The following is a 21,308-nucleotide window of genomic DNA, read 5'->3' as shown; positions in this document are numbered from 1 at the left end:
AATAGTACTAACCTTTAACAGTTAATTTGACTAATTTTCATTAATTACTAGTTTCTATGTAACTGTTTTTATATTGTTTTACTTTCTTTTTTAGTCAAGAAAATGTTTTTAATTTAGTTATCTTATTTTATTATTTTTTTTAAAAAGTACCTTATCTTCACCATACATGGTTGTCCAAATTAGGCATAATAATGTGTTAATTCCACGACTGCATATATCGGTTGATATCGGTATCGGTTGATATCGGTATCGGTAATTAAAGAGTTGGACAATATCGGAATATCGGATATCGGCAAAAAGCCATTATCGGACATCCCTTATATATATATATATATGTATATATATATATATATATATATATATATATATATATATATATATATATATATATATATATATATATATATATGCATGCATGCAGCTGGGATAGGCTCCAGCACCCCCCGCGACCCCGAACAGGACAAGTGGTAGAAAATTGATGGATGGATGTATATATATATATATATATATATATGTATATATATATATATATATATATATATATATATATATATATATATATATATATATATATATATATATATATATATATATATATATATGCATGCAGCTGGGATAGGCTCCAGCCACCCCCGCGACCCTAAGAGGGACAAGCAGTTGAAAAATGGATGGATGGATATATATATGGAGATATATACTGTATACATGAATATATATATATGACTCTTTGCTTTGGAGATCTACTGTAGGCCCACTATTTTGTAAAAAAAAAAAAAATCCAAAAAAAACAGGCTTTGCTACACATCTTAAATATAATTTGCCATATATACTTGGTCAGCTAAAAATGTTAGTGTTATTTTCAGTCATGAAGCTAATTTAGCAATATGTGGCTGTGAGCATGTAGCTCACATAGCTATGCTCATGTCGCTAACACTCCCTATAATGTTACGTTGTTGTATGTGATATTTGCCACGTAAAAGTCAAAATCCAAAAGGTCTTTTGTGGTCTCTTTTGGTCTTTTAACGCTGTCATTCTTGTCAGTGGTGTTTTAAAGGCCATTGCATCTGGAGGTCTAGCCAGGAGCCTCAGGGCCACGACGGCAGCTGGAGCTCCTGGTCCAAGTTTGGCTCTTGTTCGCGGACATGTGGAGGCGGAGTTCGCTCCCGCAGCCGTCAATGCAACGACCCTGCGTGAGTGCCGTGCATGTGTTGCTTTGTTGATGGAAAAGATTTGAAAAATGTCAAATTGGCTGCGGACATGATAGACAACGTAGCTTTCCTTTTACCACATTATTTTTCTCTTCAAACAAGCACATCAATTCTCTTGGCTTAGGATGAGATATTTTCAAACAGGACCCCTGTTGATATGAGACCATCAAGGCTTAAAACAGACCCTCTGCGTAGGAGCCTATTGATTTTGATTGGTGCGCAACTCTCGCTCCAGAGCGTTAAGCCTTTTTATTTTTTGACTACATTATATCCAGCACTCCACTGAGGGAAAAGGTCGATGTTTCACACACTATTTTACATCCACTTAAAATGATACTTAAAATTCAGAACACTATTGATTTTCATTCTATCCAACCTTGGCCGGTGGTCAAAAGACATATTATACCAAATTCGAGCCAATTTTCAGTAATACCCAGTTCCATAGTAAGAACACTTTTGGTTTTGAACTTCCACAACTTTGGATCTAGATGTCGCAAGATCAGAGGGCCTGAAAATCAGGTTTCGTGTTACAAGTTCTTACTAAATTACCAGTTAACGTTTAATTCCAGAATCCTATTGATTTTGTACTTCTCCAATCCTGATTGGTGGGATCTGAGGTCAAATCGCACGAAAAAAAATCCAGTTTCTTGTGCCAGATTTGAACCGATTGAAATTAATGTCCAGTTCCAGATAAAGAACCCTACTGATTTTGATATTCTACAAGCGTGGATGTACTGTAGGCATCATGAGGTCAAAGGGCACCAAAAGCATGTTTCCTGTCACATATATGAACCGATTTAAATGAATATCAAATCAAATCAAATCAACTTTATTTATAAAGCACATTTAAAATTTACCACAGGGGTAGCCAAAGTGCTGTACAATGGGCAGGTTAAAAATAATACGAGAACCGAGCAAACACAACACAACACAAACAGAACACGATAAAAAATAAATAAATAAAATATAAAAACATAAAAACAGGTTCACAGCAGGTGTATTATGGGGCGCCATTGCAGGATGGATATCACTCAGTGTTAAAAGCCATGGAATAAAAGTATGTTTTTAAGAGAGATTTAAAAACAGTAAGAGAGGAGGCTTGTCTAACACTCAGAGGTAGGTCGTTCCAGAGCTTGGGAGCAGCAGCAGCGAAAGCTCTGTCACCTCTAAGCTCACCTCTATCCTCTTTCAGAGCAAGTTGGAAGGTGGTATTTGAGGACAAAATATAAATTATACGTGTCTCAATAAGTTGGAATGATTGCCCAACTATACAGCAAGAACCCTATTGATTTGGATATTTTTAAAACCTTGGATGTAGGTTTAATAAGGTCAAAGGGCCCTAAAAATCAAGTTTCTTGACACAAATTCATACCAAATGACCAGTTAATTCCCAATTCCAGAGAAAGAACCCTATTCATTTTGCACTTCTCCAATCCTGAATGGTGGGATCTGAGGTCAAATCGCACAAAAAAAAATCCAGATTCTTGTCCTAAATTTGAACTGGTCCAGATAAAGAATCCTATTGACTTTGATATTCTAGAAGCTTGGATGTACTGTAGGCATCATGAGGTCAAAGGGCGCCAAAAGCATGTTTCCTGTCACATATATGAACCAATTGAAATAAATACCCACTTTCAGAGCAAGCACCCTATTGGTTTTTAAAGTCGTAATGTGGTATTTGATGTCAAAATTTTAAATTATACTTGTTACAATAGGTTGAAATGATCACCCAATTACAGAGCTAGGATCTTATTGATTGTTTTTTTCTGAGGTCGAAGGTAAAAACGAACTTCGAACCTTCTAAAATAATCACTGCCGTATTTAGGGTCAGGAACCCTATTAGTTTAGATCACATTCATCCTGATATGGCAGTATCGCATGTCATAGGTCAAAACAATCAATAATTGTGAGTCATTACTTTTTTTGAATCCTATTAAAACCTACACCTATTGATTTCAACCATATATCACAGGGGGGAATCTATTGATTTTGAATGATGGATACACAAGTTTTAACTCCTTGACACCTCCAATCAATTTGTAAGCCTGTTTAAAAGCTTTATTGATTTCTAATGCTTGGCATCAACACTCTTGACAGGCCGGCCTACGGCGGTCGCGAGTGCCCCGGCTCGGAGTTAGACTACCAGATGTGCAACACGGAGGAGTGCGCCGGGCCCTACGAGGACTTCCGTGCTCAGCAGTGCCTCCAGAGGAGCAACAAATACCACAACAACAAGAAACACACATGGCTGCCATACGAGCACCCAGATGGTAACGAGTTTACGCTACAGTGTTTTCCAGCGCAACGCTCACGTGCCTTTCTTCTCACGTTTGCAGAGAGTCGCAAGTGTGAGCTGAGCTGCACGTCCAAGGAAACTGGGGAGGTGGTCTTCATGAACCAGGTGATGCACGACGGGACCCGCTGCAGCTACAGCGACCACTTCAGTGTGTGCGCGAGGGGCGAGTGTCTGGTAAGTACACTGTGTATTATGTGTTGCTTGTTTTTACCCACAATGCATTTGGCGCTGCCAAGAAGTCACTTGACGCATGCCTCGTGCTCTTCAACCTTTTCCATATCACACTGTATAATTCGTACTACATCATAACCTTAAATTAGCATACCAATTAATACATTATCATACCACACTGCAAAAACTGAAATCTAAGTAAGATTAAATATCTCAAATAAGGGGCATATTTGCTTATTTTCTGTCTGATGAGATAATTTTTCTCACTAAGCAGATTTTATGTTAGAGTGTTTTACTTGTTTTAAGTGTTTTGGTCCTAAATGATCTCAGTAAGATATTACAGCTTGTAGCTGAGATTGTATGACCTATATTGATTAAAACATGCTTGAAACTAGAATATCAACTGATGCAAAGCTGTGTCATCAACACTCACAAGTAGGGATGTATTATCGGCCGATAAATGCGTTAAAATGTAATATCGGAAATTATCGGTATCGTTTTTTTTATTATCTGTATCGTTTTTTTGTTTTTTGTTTTTTGTTTTTTTTATTAAATCAACATAAAAAACACAAGAGACACTTAAATTAGTGCACCAACCCAAAAAACCTCCCTCCCCCCATTTCTTTCTGTTATCAATATTCTGGTTCCTACATTATATATCAATATATATCAATACAGTCTGCAAGGGATACAGTCCGTAAGCACACATGATTGTGCGTGCTGCTGGTCCACTAATAGTACTAACCTTTAACAGTTAATTTTACTCATTTTCATTAATTATTAGTTTCTATGTAACTGTTTTTATATTGTTTTACTTTCTTTTTTATTCAAGAAAATGTTTTTAATTTAGTTATCTTATTTTATTATTTTTTTTAAAAAGTACCTTATCTTCACCATACCTGGTTGTCCAAATTAGGCATAATAATGTGTTAATTCCACGACTGCATATATCGGTTGATATCGGTATCGGTTGATATCGGTATCGGTAATTAAAGAGTTGGACAATATCGGAATATCGGATATCGGCAAAAAGCCATTATCGGACATCCCTACTCACAAGTATAAAACTACTTTTTTTCAAGTAATAATTTCTTATTTCAAGCATGAAAAAAAAATCATGGTGTTGACACAATTGTGTCTCATAATTAAAACAGATGACAGCCAAATGGACTGTGCTGTTTTATTTTCAATGAAACAATAGAAAATAAGTGCTCATATAGTACAGTAAACTGACAGTTAATATTTAAACATTTAACATGTGACATTTCAAACTATTTTGAACAGAAATAGTTCATGCACATTCAGATGAATTCTTCAAAATTACAATAAAAAAAAATTGGGCCGGGGGCCAGGCTGTATATATGCGCACTAATTGACTGAAAGAGCACGCACTTGGCGCAATGATGTCATGTTGTCGATGGAAAAATGCATCTTTAGACCATATGATTTGCCTGAGCGGCTGGTAGACCCCGAGAGTAACAAGCCTTGTTGCCTATCCATTAAGAAAAATAAACTAGTTTTTAGTATAAGTTTGCTGGTTCCACGAAATGTAATGCAGAGTGCATATCATTATGTCAAGATAATGGCACTAGCATTTACTTAACTTAAGAATATTTTTCAACATATTGAGCAAAAAGGTCTCTTTTTTTTCTACCAAGAAAAGTGCACTTGTTATTAGTGAGAATATACTTATTTTAAGGTATTTCGGGGTTAATTGAGCTTAGCTAATTTTGCTTGTTTTGGAAAGTCTTGACAAGCCAAATTTTCTTGTTCTATTGGCAGATAATTTTGCTTAGTTCAAATAAAATACCCCTCATTTTTGTTGGGTTTTTTTCTCTTTTTTTTAACACTGACTTTTTGCAGTGCACATCATAGCATAACATGCCACAGTATATCATACCCTATCATAAACACATAGCATACCTTATCGCAGTGTTTTTCAACCTTTTCTGAGCCAAAGCACATTTTTCTCATTGAAAAAATCTCAAGGCACACCACGAGCAGAAAACGTTAAAAAATGAAACTCAGCAACCGATATTGACAATAAAAAGTTGTTCTCGCAATTGTTGGATATGAATTCAAACCATAACCAACCATGCATCACTATAGCTCTTGTCTCAAAGGTGTACTGTCATGACCTGTCACATCACGCCGTGACTTATTTGGAGTTTTTTGGTGTTTTTCTGTGTGTAGTGTTTTAGTTCTTGTCTTGCGCTCCTATTTTGTTGTTAATTGTCATGTCATGTACGGATGTACTTTGTGGACGCCGTCTGCTGCTCCACACGCTGTAAGTCTTTGCTGTTGTCCAGCAATCTGTTTTTGTTTACTTTGCAGCCAGTTCAGTTTTAGCTTCGTTTTGCATAGCCATCCCTAAGCTTCAATGCCTTTTTGTTTATTTTTGGTTTAAGCATTAGATACCTTTTTACCTGCACACTGCCTTCCGCTGTCGTCTGCACATTGTGATCACGACAAACCATGTTCCCGACATCTACAATGCAATTAGCTACATGCTGCCACCTACTGATATGGAAGAGTATTACACGGTTTCTCTGCCGAGCTCTAAACAGCACCGACACTCAACAACGGCACATTTGCGGATTATAATTACTGGTTTGCAAAAAATATTTTTAACCCGAATTTGGTGAAATTACATAATCTCCCACAGCACACCAGACAATATCTCACGGTACACTAGTGTGCCGCGGCACAGTGGTTGAAAAACACTGCCTTATCGTACCATATCACACTATCATTCGTACAACATCATAACCTTTAATTAGCATACCAATTAATACATTATCATACCACATCATAGCATAACATGCCACAGCATGTCATACCATATCATAACCACGTAGCATACCCTATCTTGCCATATCACACCGTATCATTCATACAACATCCTAACCCTAAATTAAGCATACCGTACAATACATTATCATACCACACCAATTTATAACATATTACAGACTATCATACCATATCATCACCACATAGCATACCCTTTTGTACCATACCACATCATAACCTTAAAATAGCATACCGTATAATACATTCATCATACAGTACTAGACCATATCATAACATATATCATACCACATCATAACATAACATGCAACAGCATATCATACCTTATCATAACCACATACTGTAGCATACCTTATCATACCATATTACACTGTATCATTTGTACAACATCAAACCTTAAATTAGCATACCGAATAATACATTATCATACCACATCATAGCATAACATTCCAGAGCATATCATACCATATCATAACCACATAGCATACCCTATTCTGCTCTATCACAGCGTATCATTCATACAACATCAGAACCTTAAGTTAGCACACCGTATAATACATTATCATACCACACCAACTTATAACATATTAGACTATCATACCATATCATCGCCACATAGCATACCCTTTCGTACCATACCACATCATAACCTTAAAATAGCATACCGTATAATACATTCATCATACAGTACCAGACCATATCATACCATATAACATACCACAACATTCAATACAATGTCATAACAACATAGCACTGCCTATCATACCATATTACAGCATACCATGCCATACCACAACCTTAAAATACCATACCGCGTATCATCATCAATATACAATACCATAACCTAAAATACCATACCATATAATCATTAACATACCAGACCATATCATGACATATCACAGCATACCATACATATCATAACCTCACAGCATTCTATACCACATCCATCCATCTATCCATTTCCAACCACTTGTCCCTCTCAGGGTTGCGGGGGTGGCTGAAGCCTATCCCAGTTGAACTCGGGCGGAAGGCAGGGTACACCCTAGACAAGTAGCCACCTCATCGCAGGGTCAACACTGACAGACATTCATAATCACATTCACACACCAGGGCCAATTTTTAATGTTGCCAATCTGCCTATTCCCAGGTGCGTGTCATACCCTTAAAATAGCATATTGTATAATACATTATCATACCACACCATAGCATTGCATATCACAGAATACCATTCCATATCATAACCACATCGCATACCCTATCAAACCATATCACAGCATACCATACCCCATAACCTTGAAATAGCATAACGTATAACACATTATCGTACCATAACATATCACAGCACACTATATCATTACCACATAGCATACCATATCACAGCCTACCATACCACATCATAAGCTTAAAATAGCATACAGTGTAAGACACTATCATACAATATCACTGCATAGCATACCATATCTTTTTGCAGCATAATACTAGTAAGTAAGTCAATTTTATTTATAAAGGGCTTTTCACAGATATAATCACAATGTGCTATACAAAACCTAGGTGAAGTAAAACAATAATTCAATTTAAAACAACAGGGGGCAACATCATAAAAAGGATATAAAGTGGATTAAAATTATAGTTAAAAGGTGCATTAACTAACAGCTTTACTAAAAAGAGAAGTTTTCAAATGTTTCTTAAAAGTTTCAACACAGTCAAGATCACGGAGGGACTGAAGTCTCTTCAGCGTTGACTTGTTGAAGAGAGTGAAAAGAGAATTGCAATAGTCAATGCGAGACGAAATGAACGCGTGAATGATCATTTCGAGATCCAATTTTGACAACGAATTTCTCTCTTTAGAAATATTTCTGAGATGATAGAAACTGTTTTTGGTCAGTTGAAGACAGTGACCCTCCAAAGTCATGGACTGATCCAACACAACCCCAAGGTTTCTGAGGCTACTTTTAACAGATGCACCCAGAGCACCAAGGGAGTTCTTGATCAGGGGGATCTTTTTATTGGGAGCAATTCTCAGAGTTTCTGTTTTGTTTGAATTTATCTGGAGGAAATAATACTACCCTGTATAACCCCACCATAACCTCCCCTTCCCTTATATTACCTATTATGTCTTATGTCATAGTATACCATACCATATCATATCAACCTTAACACAGTATATGGTAAATTGTAAATGGGTTATACTTGTTTAGCGCTTTTCTACCTTCAAGGTACTCAAAGCACTTTGACACTATTTCCACATTCACCCATTCACACACACACTCACACACTGATGGCACTAACCACGACCCATCAGGAGCAAGGGTGTCTCATATATCTACGTACCATATATCTACGTACCATATTTTGTCTTTGCATGCTCACAACCTTGGCTTTGAGACCAGTGCCAACTGACTCTGTTATGACTGCATCCCTGCATCACCAACTTGATGCCTTTTTCCCATAGTTTGAGCGGCCCAGCTCCGTCTAGACTGGAGACTGTAATCTGGATCACCCACTCCTAATGACCATCTTTCTCGTTTCCCCCAATTCCCACACTTGGCAGCACGTCGGCTGCGACAAGGAGTTTGGCTCGTACAAAGAGGAGGACAAGTGCGGAGTGTGCGAGGGTGACAACTCGCACTGTCGCACTGTCAAGCTGACGCTCACCAAAACGCCCAAAAAGAACGGTAAAAAAAACCAATGTTTGTATACAGTATGTTTGGTCACGATATTGCACATCTAGCCGCTAACGTTATCGTGTTTAATACATGTTTTCATTTTATATATTTTTTTAATTTTATAGCCATTTTTCATCAACATTTAAAAGATATATACATATATATTTTATTGTGATAGACAATTATTTTTAAATATTTAATCCCAGCTCTTTTTATACTGACTTCAATTTGATCAGATTTAAACAAATTTCTTTAACTGAAAGAATTTAAAAATGAAAAAACACAACTACCGTACTGACAGACAAGTAAAAAACGAATAATAATAAACATACTAAACAATGATGGGAAGAAAATTGACACATAATAGTAATGATATTATCATAATAAGAACGGTAATTATAAGAGAAAATAAATAATTAAATACAATTTAAAAAAATAAAGCAATCATAGCAAGAGACAATAAATAGAAGCATAAACACAAAATTAAGTAACAAAAAAATAAACAAATAAACAAATTCAATATAATATTGATAAAGACACTGAAAGTTAATACATTAAGAATAGCGAGAGAAAATAAAACAACACAAATAACAAAACAAGATAGAATACAATAATGACACTAATAGTTAATAATAAAACAGATTTCAATAATTATAGAAAATAACTTATACAACTCAAAATAAGAAATACATACAAGTAGGAAGAGACAATAAAAGAACAGAAAAACACTAAAAAATCATTAACAAAAATAAATAACACTGATAGTTCATTATAATAAAAATGTAATAATGATAGAAAATAGAACAGAAAAAATAATACATACAAGTAGGAAGAGACAATACATCAAAACAGAAAAACACTAATAAACAATAACAATAATAAAAAATAATTAATGACACTGATAGTTTATAATAATAAAAATATAGTAATGTAAAAAAAAATATTAAAAAATAAATAATACATAAAAGTAGGAAGAGACAAAAAACAACAATATAACAAATGGCAAACAAGTATAAGAAAAAGTGTAATAATGTCACCAATAGTTAAGTAAATAACTGTAAAATAAAATAAAAAAAACTGTAGCAGTAAAACAAGTGGATAAAATCAGCACAGATAGCATGTACTGAAAAACTGACCTTCACGCTATAGGAGAGCAAGTGCTTATGTCGTTATTACACCAGAGGCAATTATTGAGACAATGATCTCCTCACAATGTGACGACAGGCACCCTGCTTTTTGTCTCGTTAGGAATACTGAAAATGTTCGACATCCCTGTTGGAGCCCGTCACATCGTCATCGAGGAGAACGACACTTCCCCACATCTAATTGGTAAGTGGGTTGACATGGACTCATCCAAAGGTCACAATAAAGCTGTCATGTGTTACTGTCAAATGGCTGGACTTGACATTCAGTCACAGATAATCCTTCTCGCACCTGACATTAAGGACTAAGACTTAGTGAGATTCTTACATTTGCCTTCACTCTTTCTTCAACGTTCTTCACCTGCCAATATGAGAACAAAGTAAAGTAGTAGTCAGGGCCTCAGGGCCGTAGTTTAGTTTGTTTCTAATATGTTTAACATTAAAGAACCTCACTTGTTTACATTTGTACATTCCAACATGTCTGCAAAGTAGTAGGAAGAAACAAAGCGAATATACCGTAATTTCCGGACAATAAGCCGCACCTGACTATAAGCCGCACCAGCTAAATTTAGGGGAAAATACAGATTGCTCCATATATAAGCCGCACCCGACTATAAGCCGCAGGGTTTTGATGTGTAATTACCGTAGTATATAGGGGTTCCTGCTACCACGGAGGGGATTGTCGGGACAGAGATGACTGTTTGGGAACGCAAAGCGTCCCATTTGTTAACAATAAATCTTTCAATCATTCAATCAAACTTTCACATCTTTGACATGGCGAACAGCATTCGTGCAGAGTACAAATAATACAACGGTGCAAAGTAATACAAAGTGCTCGCCTGTACGTTATCAAAATAACCAGCCTACCGGTATATGAAAAGTCAGTCTTTAATCATTGTGTCATCGTCTTCCTCCTGTGTACTGTTGCGTTTCACCAGATGTTCCTCCAAGTGGGATGTAAAGCGCTGGTCAGTCCCAAGTTCCTTAATGACATATAAACTGACTCAAAGGTACCACCAAGCACAGAATAGGTATTTTGTAATTTATTGTCAAATATTTGAGAATAGAGACCAGCCTCGAACAACACATCCAAATGCGCAGCCCAAGTTGATCTGGCATTCCAAAGGAAAAAGCAACTCTTTTCACACAAAGAAAGCCCCCATCTCCCCCCCCCCCTCCTCTCAACACTGATAAGAAGAGAGACTTGGGGGTTGTGTTCACATTCCTGATGGTTTACGACCCTGTCTAAACAGGCAATCTGAAGACAAAGAGAAACTAGTATACAGAGTAAAATTAAGGAAAAATATGAGCTGATTCAAACATGATTATGAATAAAGAAATAGCTCTTAAACATATGCATTATCCACAGTACTAAAACCACCGAAATCCTCTTCGTCGGTGTCGGAGAAGAACAGGCCGTATATAAGCCGCACCGTTGTATAAGCCGCAGGGACCAGAACGAGGGGAAAAAGTAGCGGCTTATAGTCCGGAAATGACGGTAGTATTTCCCCTTCTCTGTGATTTACAAAGTGTCATCTGTTGGCTTCTTCAAGTCTTTTGTACCACTTAAGAACATTCCAACAGAACAAATCGTACCTTGAAGTTCCATAATGAGCTCTGTGGAGCTTTAAAGGGGTGGAAAAGACCTCTCCCTGTGTCGTAAAGCCGTGGAAACGCAGCGATATGAGCAAAGGGCGCTTATATATTCTTCCCCGCTGTGTTTGGTGGCTCTAAAGACAGAGGGACAGTTTTAGTAAGAATTCCTTGTGTGCGATACAAACAAGGGCGCTTTTATTCCCGACAGCCGTGAAGAATCAAGTGACCGGCAATTTCATCCTTAACGCCAAAAGTGAAGACGCGGAGTCCAAGACCTTCATCGAGAACGGTTTACAATGGAACTACACCATTGAGAGCAACGGCAAAGAGACCCTACGGACGTCCGGCCCTCTGCATGAAGGCATCTTAGTGCTGGTGAGCCCTCCGACGTTCTCAATTAACGACACAGCGGCTCATCTTTACTTTTCTTATATTATCAGGTCATTTCGCGTGAAGAGGAGGCAAAGATCAGCTTGACGTATAAATACATCATACACGAGGACCTGCTGCCTCTCATCACTAACAACAACATCCTCCTGGCCGAGTTGGACACGTACGAGTGGGCGTTAAAAAGCTGGTCGCAGTGCTCCAAACCTTGCGGCGGAGGTGAGTGGTCAACTGCAGTCAAGACTCTCACAAGAACATGGACAAACAATACACTGCATCTGGAAAGTATTCACAGTGTTTCACTTGTTTCACATTTTGTTATGTTACAGCCTTATTCCAAAATGGAAAAAAATTCATGTTTTTTCATTTAATAAATCTAATAAACCACAAAAAAAAACACATGTACATAAGTATTTAGAGCCTTTACTCAATACTTCATTGATGCACCTTTGGCAGCAATTACAGCCTCAAGTCTTTTTGAATATGATGCCATAAGCTTGGCACACCTATCTTTGGGCAGTTTAGCCCATTTCTCTTTGCCACACCTCTCAAGCTCCATCAGGTTGGATAGGAGGTGTCGGTGTTCATACATTGCTGCATTCATTTTAGTTTAGTCAGGGAGGTGACCAAGAACCCGATGGTCACTTTGTCAGAGCTACAGCATTCCTCTGTGGAGAGACGAGAGAACCTTCCAGAAGGACAACAATCTCTACAGCAAACCACCAATCAGGCCAGAAGCCATTTTTTACATAAAAAGTTTGCCAAAATGCACCTAAAATACTCCGACCACGAGAAACACAATTCTCTGGTCTGATGAGACGAAGATTGAACTCTTGGACTTAGACAAACTTTAATGATCCACAAGGGAAATTGCCATCATGTTTAAAGGAAACCAGGAACCGCTCATTACCAACCCAATACTTTCCCTACAGTAAAGCATGGTGGTGCAATTGCAAAAAGTCAGTGTTCATAAACAAGAAAAAAATTAGGGGTATTTTATTTGAACTAAGCAAAATTATCTGCCAATAGAACAAGAAAATGTGGCTTGTCAAGACTTTCCAAAACAAGTAAAATTAGCTAACTTCAATGAACCCAAAAATACCTTAAAATAAGTATATTCTCACTAATAACAAGTGCACTTTTCTTGGTAGAAAAAAAAAGAGACCTTTTTGCTCGATATGTTGAAAAATATTCTTAAATGAAGTAAATGCTAGTGCCATTATCTTGACATAATGATATGCGCTTGGCATTATATTTCTTGAAACCAGCAAATTTATACTAAAAACTAATGTATTGTTCTTAATGGAAAGGCAACAAGGCAACCGCTTGTTACTCTCGGGGTCTCCTAGCGCGCTCAGGCAAATCATATGGTCTAAAAATGCATTTTTCCATCGATAACATGACATCATCGCGCCAAGTGCGTGCTCTTTCAGTCAATTAGCCCGGCCCCCGGCCCAAAATGTTTTAATTGTAATTTTGAAGAATTTATCTGAATGTGCATGAACTATTTCTGTTCAAATTGTTAGAAATGTCACATCTTAAATGTTTAAACATTAACTGTCAGTTTACTGTACTGTGCCAACTCTACTTCTATATGAGTACATATTTTCTATTGTTTCATTGGAAATAAAACAGCAAAGTCCATTTGGCTGTCATCTGTTTTAATTATGAGACAAAATTGTGTCAGTCATGATTTTTTTTTCATGCTTGAAATAAGAAATTATTACTAGGGATGTCTGATAATGGCTTTTGCCGATATCCGATATGCCGATATTGTCCAACTCTTTAATTACCGATACCGATATCAACCGATACCGATATCAACCGATACATACAGTCGTGGAATTAACACATTATTATGCCTAATTTGGACAACCAGGTATGGTGAAGATAAGGTACTTTTTAAAAAAATTTATCAAATAAAATAAGATAAATAAATTAAAAACATTTTCTTGAATAAAAAAGAAAGTAAAACAATATAAAAACAGTTACATAGAAACTAGTAATAATGAAAATGTGTAAAATTAACTGTTAAAGGTTAGTATTATTAGTGGACCAGCAGCACGCACAATCATGTGTGCTTACGGACTGTATCCCTTGCAGACTGTATTGATATATATTGATATATAATGTAGGAACCAGAATATTAATAACAGAAAGAAACAACTCTTTTGTGTGAATGAGTGTAAATGGGGTGGGTTGGTGCACTAATTGTAAGTGTATTGATTTAATTTTAAAAAAACCCCAAAAAAACCCGATACCGATAATAAAAAAACCCGATACCGATCATTTCTGATATTACATTTTAAACGCATATATCGGCCGACATCTCTAGTTCTTTCTGATTAGGGATAGACAGACTACTTAAAACACTCGTACGCGGATCTAAAAGACTCGTACGCAGATCTAAAACACACGTAAGCGGATATGAATACACACGCTCGGATTGATATACAGACACACAAATTAGTACGCACGCACGCAAATTGGATTACACGCGCACAGATTGAGATACACGTTCCATACTTGAGACTGTAATCGCTGCCAAGGGCGCATCAGCAAAGTATTGACCAAAGGCTGTGACTACTTATGTACCGTGTATGTGGTTTTTTAGTTTTACATTTTTAATAAATTTGCTAAGTTAAAAAAAAATCACATTGTCATTATGGGGTATCATCTGTTGAATTTTGAGAACAAAAATGAATTTATTCCATTTTAGAATAAGGCTGTAAAATAACAAAATGTGGGAAAAGTCATGCCCTGTAAATATTTTAAAGTTGCACTGTATATACATTGAGTCCATCTAAAATGTAATTCTTCATTTTGGACAACTATGCACTAAGCCAGTGGTTCTCAAATGGGGGTACGCGTACCCCTGGGGGTACTTGAAGGTATGCCAAGGGGTACGTGAGATTTTTTTTAAATATTCTAAAAATAGCAACAATTCAAAAATCCTCTTTAAATATAAATAAAAACCTATCTTTTTTTTCCCAAATAGTTCAAGAAAGACCACTACAAATGAGCAATATTTTGCACTGTTACACAATTTAATAAATCAGAAACTGATGACATAGTGCTGTATTTTACTTCTTTATCTCTTTTTTTCAACAAAAAATGCTTTGCTCTGATTAGGGGGTACTTGAATTAAAACAATTTTCACAGAGGGTACGTCACTGAAAAAAGGTTGAGAACCACTGCACTAAGCAATGCTCTTAGAAGGATGTTAATATGGGTTTGGTGCGGAAGAAGGCCCTCAAACACCTTTGAGACAAACTACAATGAAGATTAGCAAGGAACCAAAATCTCTATTTTAGGTCCATATCTTGTAGTCAGTCTTCCCAAAGCTGTTGAAGGCACTTCATTTTCCTAACAGACAAAGCAAGGGCTGTAAAGAGGCATATTTGGATGAGTCTGGTGTAAAAGAAGGAAGGGTTGTTTACGGTAAACTGGTTTGTCAAGTGAGCGATTCAGCTGCATAGGTAGCAGTTCCCCCTAAATGTTCCCGTATCTGAGCAAACGCACAAACTCTCTGAGCATTTCTTTACCCGAGCAACATCACACATGCACACTGTGACCACATCAGTGTCACACCTGTACCAAAACTGACACAAGTTAAATGTTTTCTTATAAAAATCAAATAACAGCAATCTTTCCCATTACATGATTTACTAATATAAATGATTTGGCCCACTTATTTTTCATGAGCTGTACTGTATGTTGTATATCTGGTTGGGGGGTCCTGCTGTGGAAAACTTTGAGACATGTACCCCTTTCAGAGATCACATTTTGTTCACCTTAAGACGTTCACATTTTGCACAATGAGATGTGTGCTGAAAGCCACTACTACCGACCACGCAGTCTGATAGTTTATATATCAATGATGAAATCTTAACATTGCAACACATGCCAATACGGTTAACTTATAAAGGGCAATTTTAAATTTCCCGCTAAACTTCCGGTTGAAAACGTCTATATATGATGACGTATGCGCGTGATGTCAATTGTTGAAACGGAAGTATTGGTACCCCATTGAATCCTATACAAAAAAGCTCTGTTTTCATCTCAAAATTCCGCAGTATTCTGGACAAATCTGTGTTGGTGAATCTTTTGCAATTTGTTTAATGAACAATGAAGACTGCAAAGAAGAAAGTTGTATGTGGGATCGGTGTATTAGCGGCTGGCTGTAGCAACACAACCAGGAAGACTTTGACTTGGATAGCAGACGCGCTAGCCGACGCTAGCCGACGCTAGCCGCCGACCGCACGGATGATCGGGTGAAGTCCTTCGTCCTTCCGTCGATCGCTGGAACGCAGGTGAGCACGGGTGTTGATGAGCAGATGAGGGCTGGCGTAGGTAGAGCGCTAATGTTTTTCTCATAGCTCTGTGAGGTCCCGTTGCTAAGTTAGCTTCAATGGCGTCGTTAGCAACAGCATTGTTAAGCTTCGCCAAGCTGGGAATTATTAACCGTGTATTTACATGTCCATGGTTTAATAGTATTGTTGATCTTCTGTCTATCCTTCCAGTCAGAGATTTATTTATTTTGTTTCTATCTGCATTTGAGCCCGATGCTATCACGTTAGCTCAGTAGCTAAAGAGCTTCGCCGATGTATTGTCGTGGAGATAAAAGTCACTGTGAATGTCCATTTCGCGTTCTCGACTCTCATTTTCAAGAGGATATAGTATCCGAGGTGGTTTAAAATACAAATCCGCGATCCACAATAGAAAAAGGAGAAAGTGTGGAATCCAATGAGACCTTGTACCTAAGTTACGGTCAGAGCGAAAAAAGATACGTCCTGCACTGCACTGTAGTCCTTCACTCTCACTTTCCTCATCCACAAATCTTTCATCCTCGCTCAAATTAATGGGGTAATCGTCGCTTTCTCGGTGCGAATCTCTCTCGCTGCTGGTGTAAACAATGGGAAAATGTGAGGAGTCCTTCCTCCGGTGACGTCACGCTACTTCTGGTATAGGCAAGGCTTTTTTTTTATCAGCGACCAAAAGTTGCGACCTTTATCGTCGTTGTTCTCTACTAAATCCTTTCAGCAAAAATATAGCAATATCGCAAAATGATCAAGTATGATACATAGAATGGATCTGCTATCCTCGTTTAAATAAAAAAAATTCATTTCAGTAGGCCTTTAAGTGTATAGTTTCTTGTCTGTAAAATACATTATTACACAGTTTTTTTTTAGCATGTCTGTAGTCTTGTAACAGCATTTCATGATTAATTTCCATAATTTTAAAATGTTTTAATTCATGACACTATATTAAATGGAAATGTGATTTGCATCTCAGGTCTCACACTTTTGAAATCTTATATAAAGTCTTCCCAGAAGTGTCAAGAGATATTGGAAGGGACTTTTTCCCTAGTTCACAATGCAAGGTCCGTAAATAGGCATGTTTGGATGAAGTCTGGTAAAGAAAAAGTGCAGAAAATCTTGCAAATCTCATAAAAAAGCCATGCCTTAAGATTGGAAGTTATTGAACTGAACGGTATCTATTCAGGTCTATTCGCAATTGAGGCTTTTCTTTGAAGAAAACCTGGTATTATGAGGTACCAGCCCAGGCCTGGCCCTAACCAATCTGGCGCCCTAGGCAAGATTTTAGGTGCCCCCCCCCCACATCGGCAGTGAAGTGTATATACTCACAAGAAACCGAATAGCTTTGTCTTTGACCTTTTTTTTTACTTAAAGAAAGCATATTATATGAGAATTAACATATTATATGAGAATTTTATGTTATGATTATCTTTAACCGAATCACAGCAGTGCTCAAATTAAAGAACAGCATTCCCTCTCATGTGATATTGCTTAATTAACATTAATGATGTGCACTTTAACAACTAGGCTTACAACTATACCTAATATATAAAGGGGTGGAAAAGTGACTATTACCTGCAGGGCAAACATTAGCTAACCAGAAGGCAATAACAATGTAAACAAAAAACACCTGCTTAAAAGATCTAATACAAATGTCCCTGAGGAATGTAAAGTGGGAGTACTGTAATTACCTAACGTTACATTATTATTTTCCATAACAATTTAGCCCCCTCCACAATATTAACCCGACGTTAAAACAGAACTAGCTATTTATTGATTAGCAATTGCCGAATCATGTAACATTAGCTTAATGCTAAAAAGCCAGGTTACTATCACATTCTGTAACAGACAAATAATTTCATGTAGGCTAACGTTACCTACCTGCTACCTCTGTCTTTTTCTCGTTTCTCCTCCTCTTCTTTTCTATTTTTTCTTCCCTGGGCACCTGACAGTTTTGGCCGTTTTGACATCTTGCGTTGATTTTTTTGATGTGGTAAGAGTCATGATACGGAAAGGGAGGGGGCGCACCGTGCGGGGGGATTGGGGGGGGCGTAATTTTGTAACAAATAATATTTCTATTAAATAGGCTTTACTTTGCATTTTAATTAACGTGGGATTATTTTTTGTATTTAGAAATAATAGTACCAACTTTTTTTTTTTTTTTTTTTCTCCAACATTTGTGGCACTCGCGTGGCGCCCCCTGATGGACGGCGCCCTTAGCATTTGCCTATACGGCCTATGCCACGGGGCGGCCCTGTACCAGTCAAGCACATTTAAGACAATGGGGCTAGAAATGACAGAAATAAACACACATGCTAACGTTAGCCACAATATTATACTACTGTCCCGATTTCACAATGCCCTCAGTCTCCTCTTGGATAAAACTAACCCAATTGATATTTTTTAAGAACCCTATTAGACCACGGGCCATTGCTCACTTCACACCTTTTTTTAGTGTACCATTGTTTAAATCAAATTTCTTCCTCCTTTCAGGCATACAGTACACGAAGCATGGATGCAAGAGGAAGAGTGACAGCCGCTTGGTCCATCGCAACTTTTGCGAGACCAGCAAGAAGCCCAAACCCATCCGCAAGCGTTGCAACATCCAGGAGTGCAGCCAGCCAACGTAAGTGAGCCCTGGCCGGGCTGTGATAAATGCACATGGAATAGCCTCGGACAGAACCAACGAGGAGGTTCTCTGTCGCTGGACAGGTGGCTGGTGGACGAGTGGAGTGCGTGCAGCAAGACATGCGGGAAGCAGGGCTACCAGACGAGGGTGGTGCAGTGCATGCAGGCGCTGCACAATGGCACCAACCGGCCCGTCCACAGCAAACACTGCGCCGAGGACAGGCCGGAGCCCAGGAGGATCTGTAATAACACGGCATGTCCTGCACAGTGGAGGACCGGGGCATGGTCTCAGGTAAGCCAAACACGACTACTTCTTGCTATAATGCTATACTGTATATTCATACTGTAGATAAATGCTTAAAACTGACTGCTAGAGTGCTGACTGGACCTAGATTTTGCTGACCAGATACTCTTCCATCCTGGATGGGTCAAAAGCTGTTGTACTGAACAGTCACTACCTACTCATATTGGACATTTTTTAATTGGGGGAAAAAAAACATATACCACGAGGTACTATAATAAATTGGCTAAATATGTTTTTTCTTTTTGGGTAAACATTTTTTGTTATAAATGCTGACCGCTAGAGTGCGGACTAGAAACTTCTCCCAGATGAGTCAAAAGCTGTTTAAATGAACACTACCCGATCACAATAGACACGTTTTTAATTTTCAAAACCAGGTACTACTAACTAAGTACTTTAAAAATGGTCTTAAAAAATGACTGTTGGATTACTGACTGCTAGAGTGTTGAATAGAAAACTCTTACAGTGCCAACTTATACACTGCAATAAGTCAGTGTTCAAAAACAAGAAAAAAAATACAAAAATTAGGGGTATTTTATTTGAACTAAGCAAAATTATCTGCCAATAGAACAAGAAAATTTGGCTTGTCAAGACTTTACAAAACAGGTAAAATTAGCTAACCTCAATGCACCCAAAAATACCTTAAAATAAGTATATTCTCACTAATAACAACTGCACTACTATATGGGTACGTATTTTCTACTGTTTCATTGAAAATAAAACAGCAAAGTCCATTTGGCTGTCATCTGTTTTAATATGAGACACAATTGTGTCAGTCATGATTTTTTTTTTTCATGCTTGAAATAAGAAATTATTACTTTAAAAAAGTAGTTTTCTACTTGTGAGTGTTGATGACACAGCTTTGCAACAGTTGATATTCTAGTTTCAAGCATGTTTTACTCAATATAGGTCATCAAATCTCAGCTACAAGCTGTAATATCTTACTGAGATCATTAAGGACCAAAACCCTTAAAACATGAAGTCTGCATGAAATCTGCTCAGTGAGAAGAATTATCTTATCAGACAGAAAATAAGCAAATATCACCCTTATTTGAGATATTTAATCTTACTTAGATTTCAGTTTTTGCAGTGTAATTGACAGCTTTCAACCGACAAAAACATCAGGTGCCACAGATTGGTTATATTCTGGTTGTTAGAGCACTGGCAGCTTCATGAAAACGTTCTACGGATGTCCAATCCAGTCCCTTTGTGCCTGACGCTTTATACGTCATCCATTTGTCACTCAATTCATCAGAGTTCCATTAACTTCTATTTTTATGTGATGTGATAGTGCTCGGTCTCCTGTGGGGAAGGCATCCAGCAAAGGCAGGTGGTGTGCAAGACCAGCAACAACACCGCAGGCGACTGTGAGGGCGACAAGCCGGAGACGGTCCTCATTTGCAACATTAGCCCTTGTCCAGGTAATCGATGGAGACGCACTGAGCCTGAATGGCAATGCACGACTCCACTTACTTTTTCATATTTCCTGTACCTCATGAAATGGAGACCGTAATGGAGTTGATTGGTTTCAGAGAAAACGGTTTCAGAGCTAAATATGATACAACCGATGGGGAGAAAATTAAGTGAAACGCCTGTCAGTGTTGTTTACGCGGGCCAAAAAAAAAATGTCCTACTTTGTCCACATTTGATTCTGTAAGCTTCTCTTCTTGAAGGGCTGCACACAAAAAGGTGGAAATTAGCCTTAACATGCACTTCTACTGTGTTGGACTGACTTGAAATTTCTCACTCAGCTTTACCGAAATGTAGCTTGTTCAGCCGAATCACC

At 37.6% G+C, this 21,308-nt stretch overlaps 1 protein-coding gene across 1 annotated transcript in view; it reads left to right on the top strand.

The window, feature by feature from the left end:
* LOC133655571 (A disintegrin and metalloproteinase with thrombospondin motifs 14-like) overlaps window positions 1-21,035 on the top strand; it is a 125,665-nt gene extending 104,630 nt beyond the window's left edge. Inside the window, exons 13-22 of the mRNA XM_062055849.1 lie at window positions 1,042-1,190; window positions 3,306-3,478; window positions 3,545-3,678; window positions 9,035-9,158; window positions 10,398-10,478; window positions 12,096-12,262; window positions 12,328-12,493; window positions 19,087-19,219; window positions 19,306-19,513; window positions 20,814-21,035. Coding sequence (XP_061911833.1) covers window positions 1,042-1,190; window positions 3,306-3,478; window positions 3,545-3,678; window positions 9,035-9,158; window positions 10,398-10,478; window positions 12,096-12,262; window positions 12,328-12,493; window positions 19,087-19,219; window positions 19,306-19,513; window positions 20,814-21,035 — 1,557 coding nt within the window. The remainder of the gene's footprint in view (window positions 1-1,041; window positions 1,191-3,305; window positions 3,479-3,544; window positions 3,679-9,034; window positions 9,159-10,397; window positions 10,479-12,095; window positions 12,263-12,327; window positions 12,494-19,086; window positions 19,220-19,305; window positions 19,514-20,813) is intronic.
* Window positions 21,036-21,308: the final 273 nt, after the last annotated feature.

The sequence above is a fragment of the Entelurus aequoreus genome, linkage group LG08, assembly GCF_033978785.1.
Source record: "Entelurus aequoreus isolate RoL-2023_Sb linkage group LG08, RoL_Eaeq_v1.1, whole genome shotgun sequence".
Taxonomy (NCBI): domain Eukaryota; kingdom Metazoa; phylum Chordata; class Actinopteri; order Syngnathiformes; family Syngnathidae; genus Entelurus; species Entelurus aequoreus.
The sequence above is the reverse complement of the archived record's forward strand: the minus strand, read 5'-3'. Positions and strand labels throughout refer to the sequence as shown.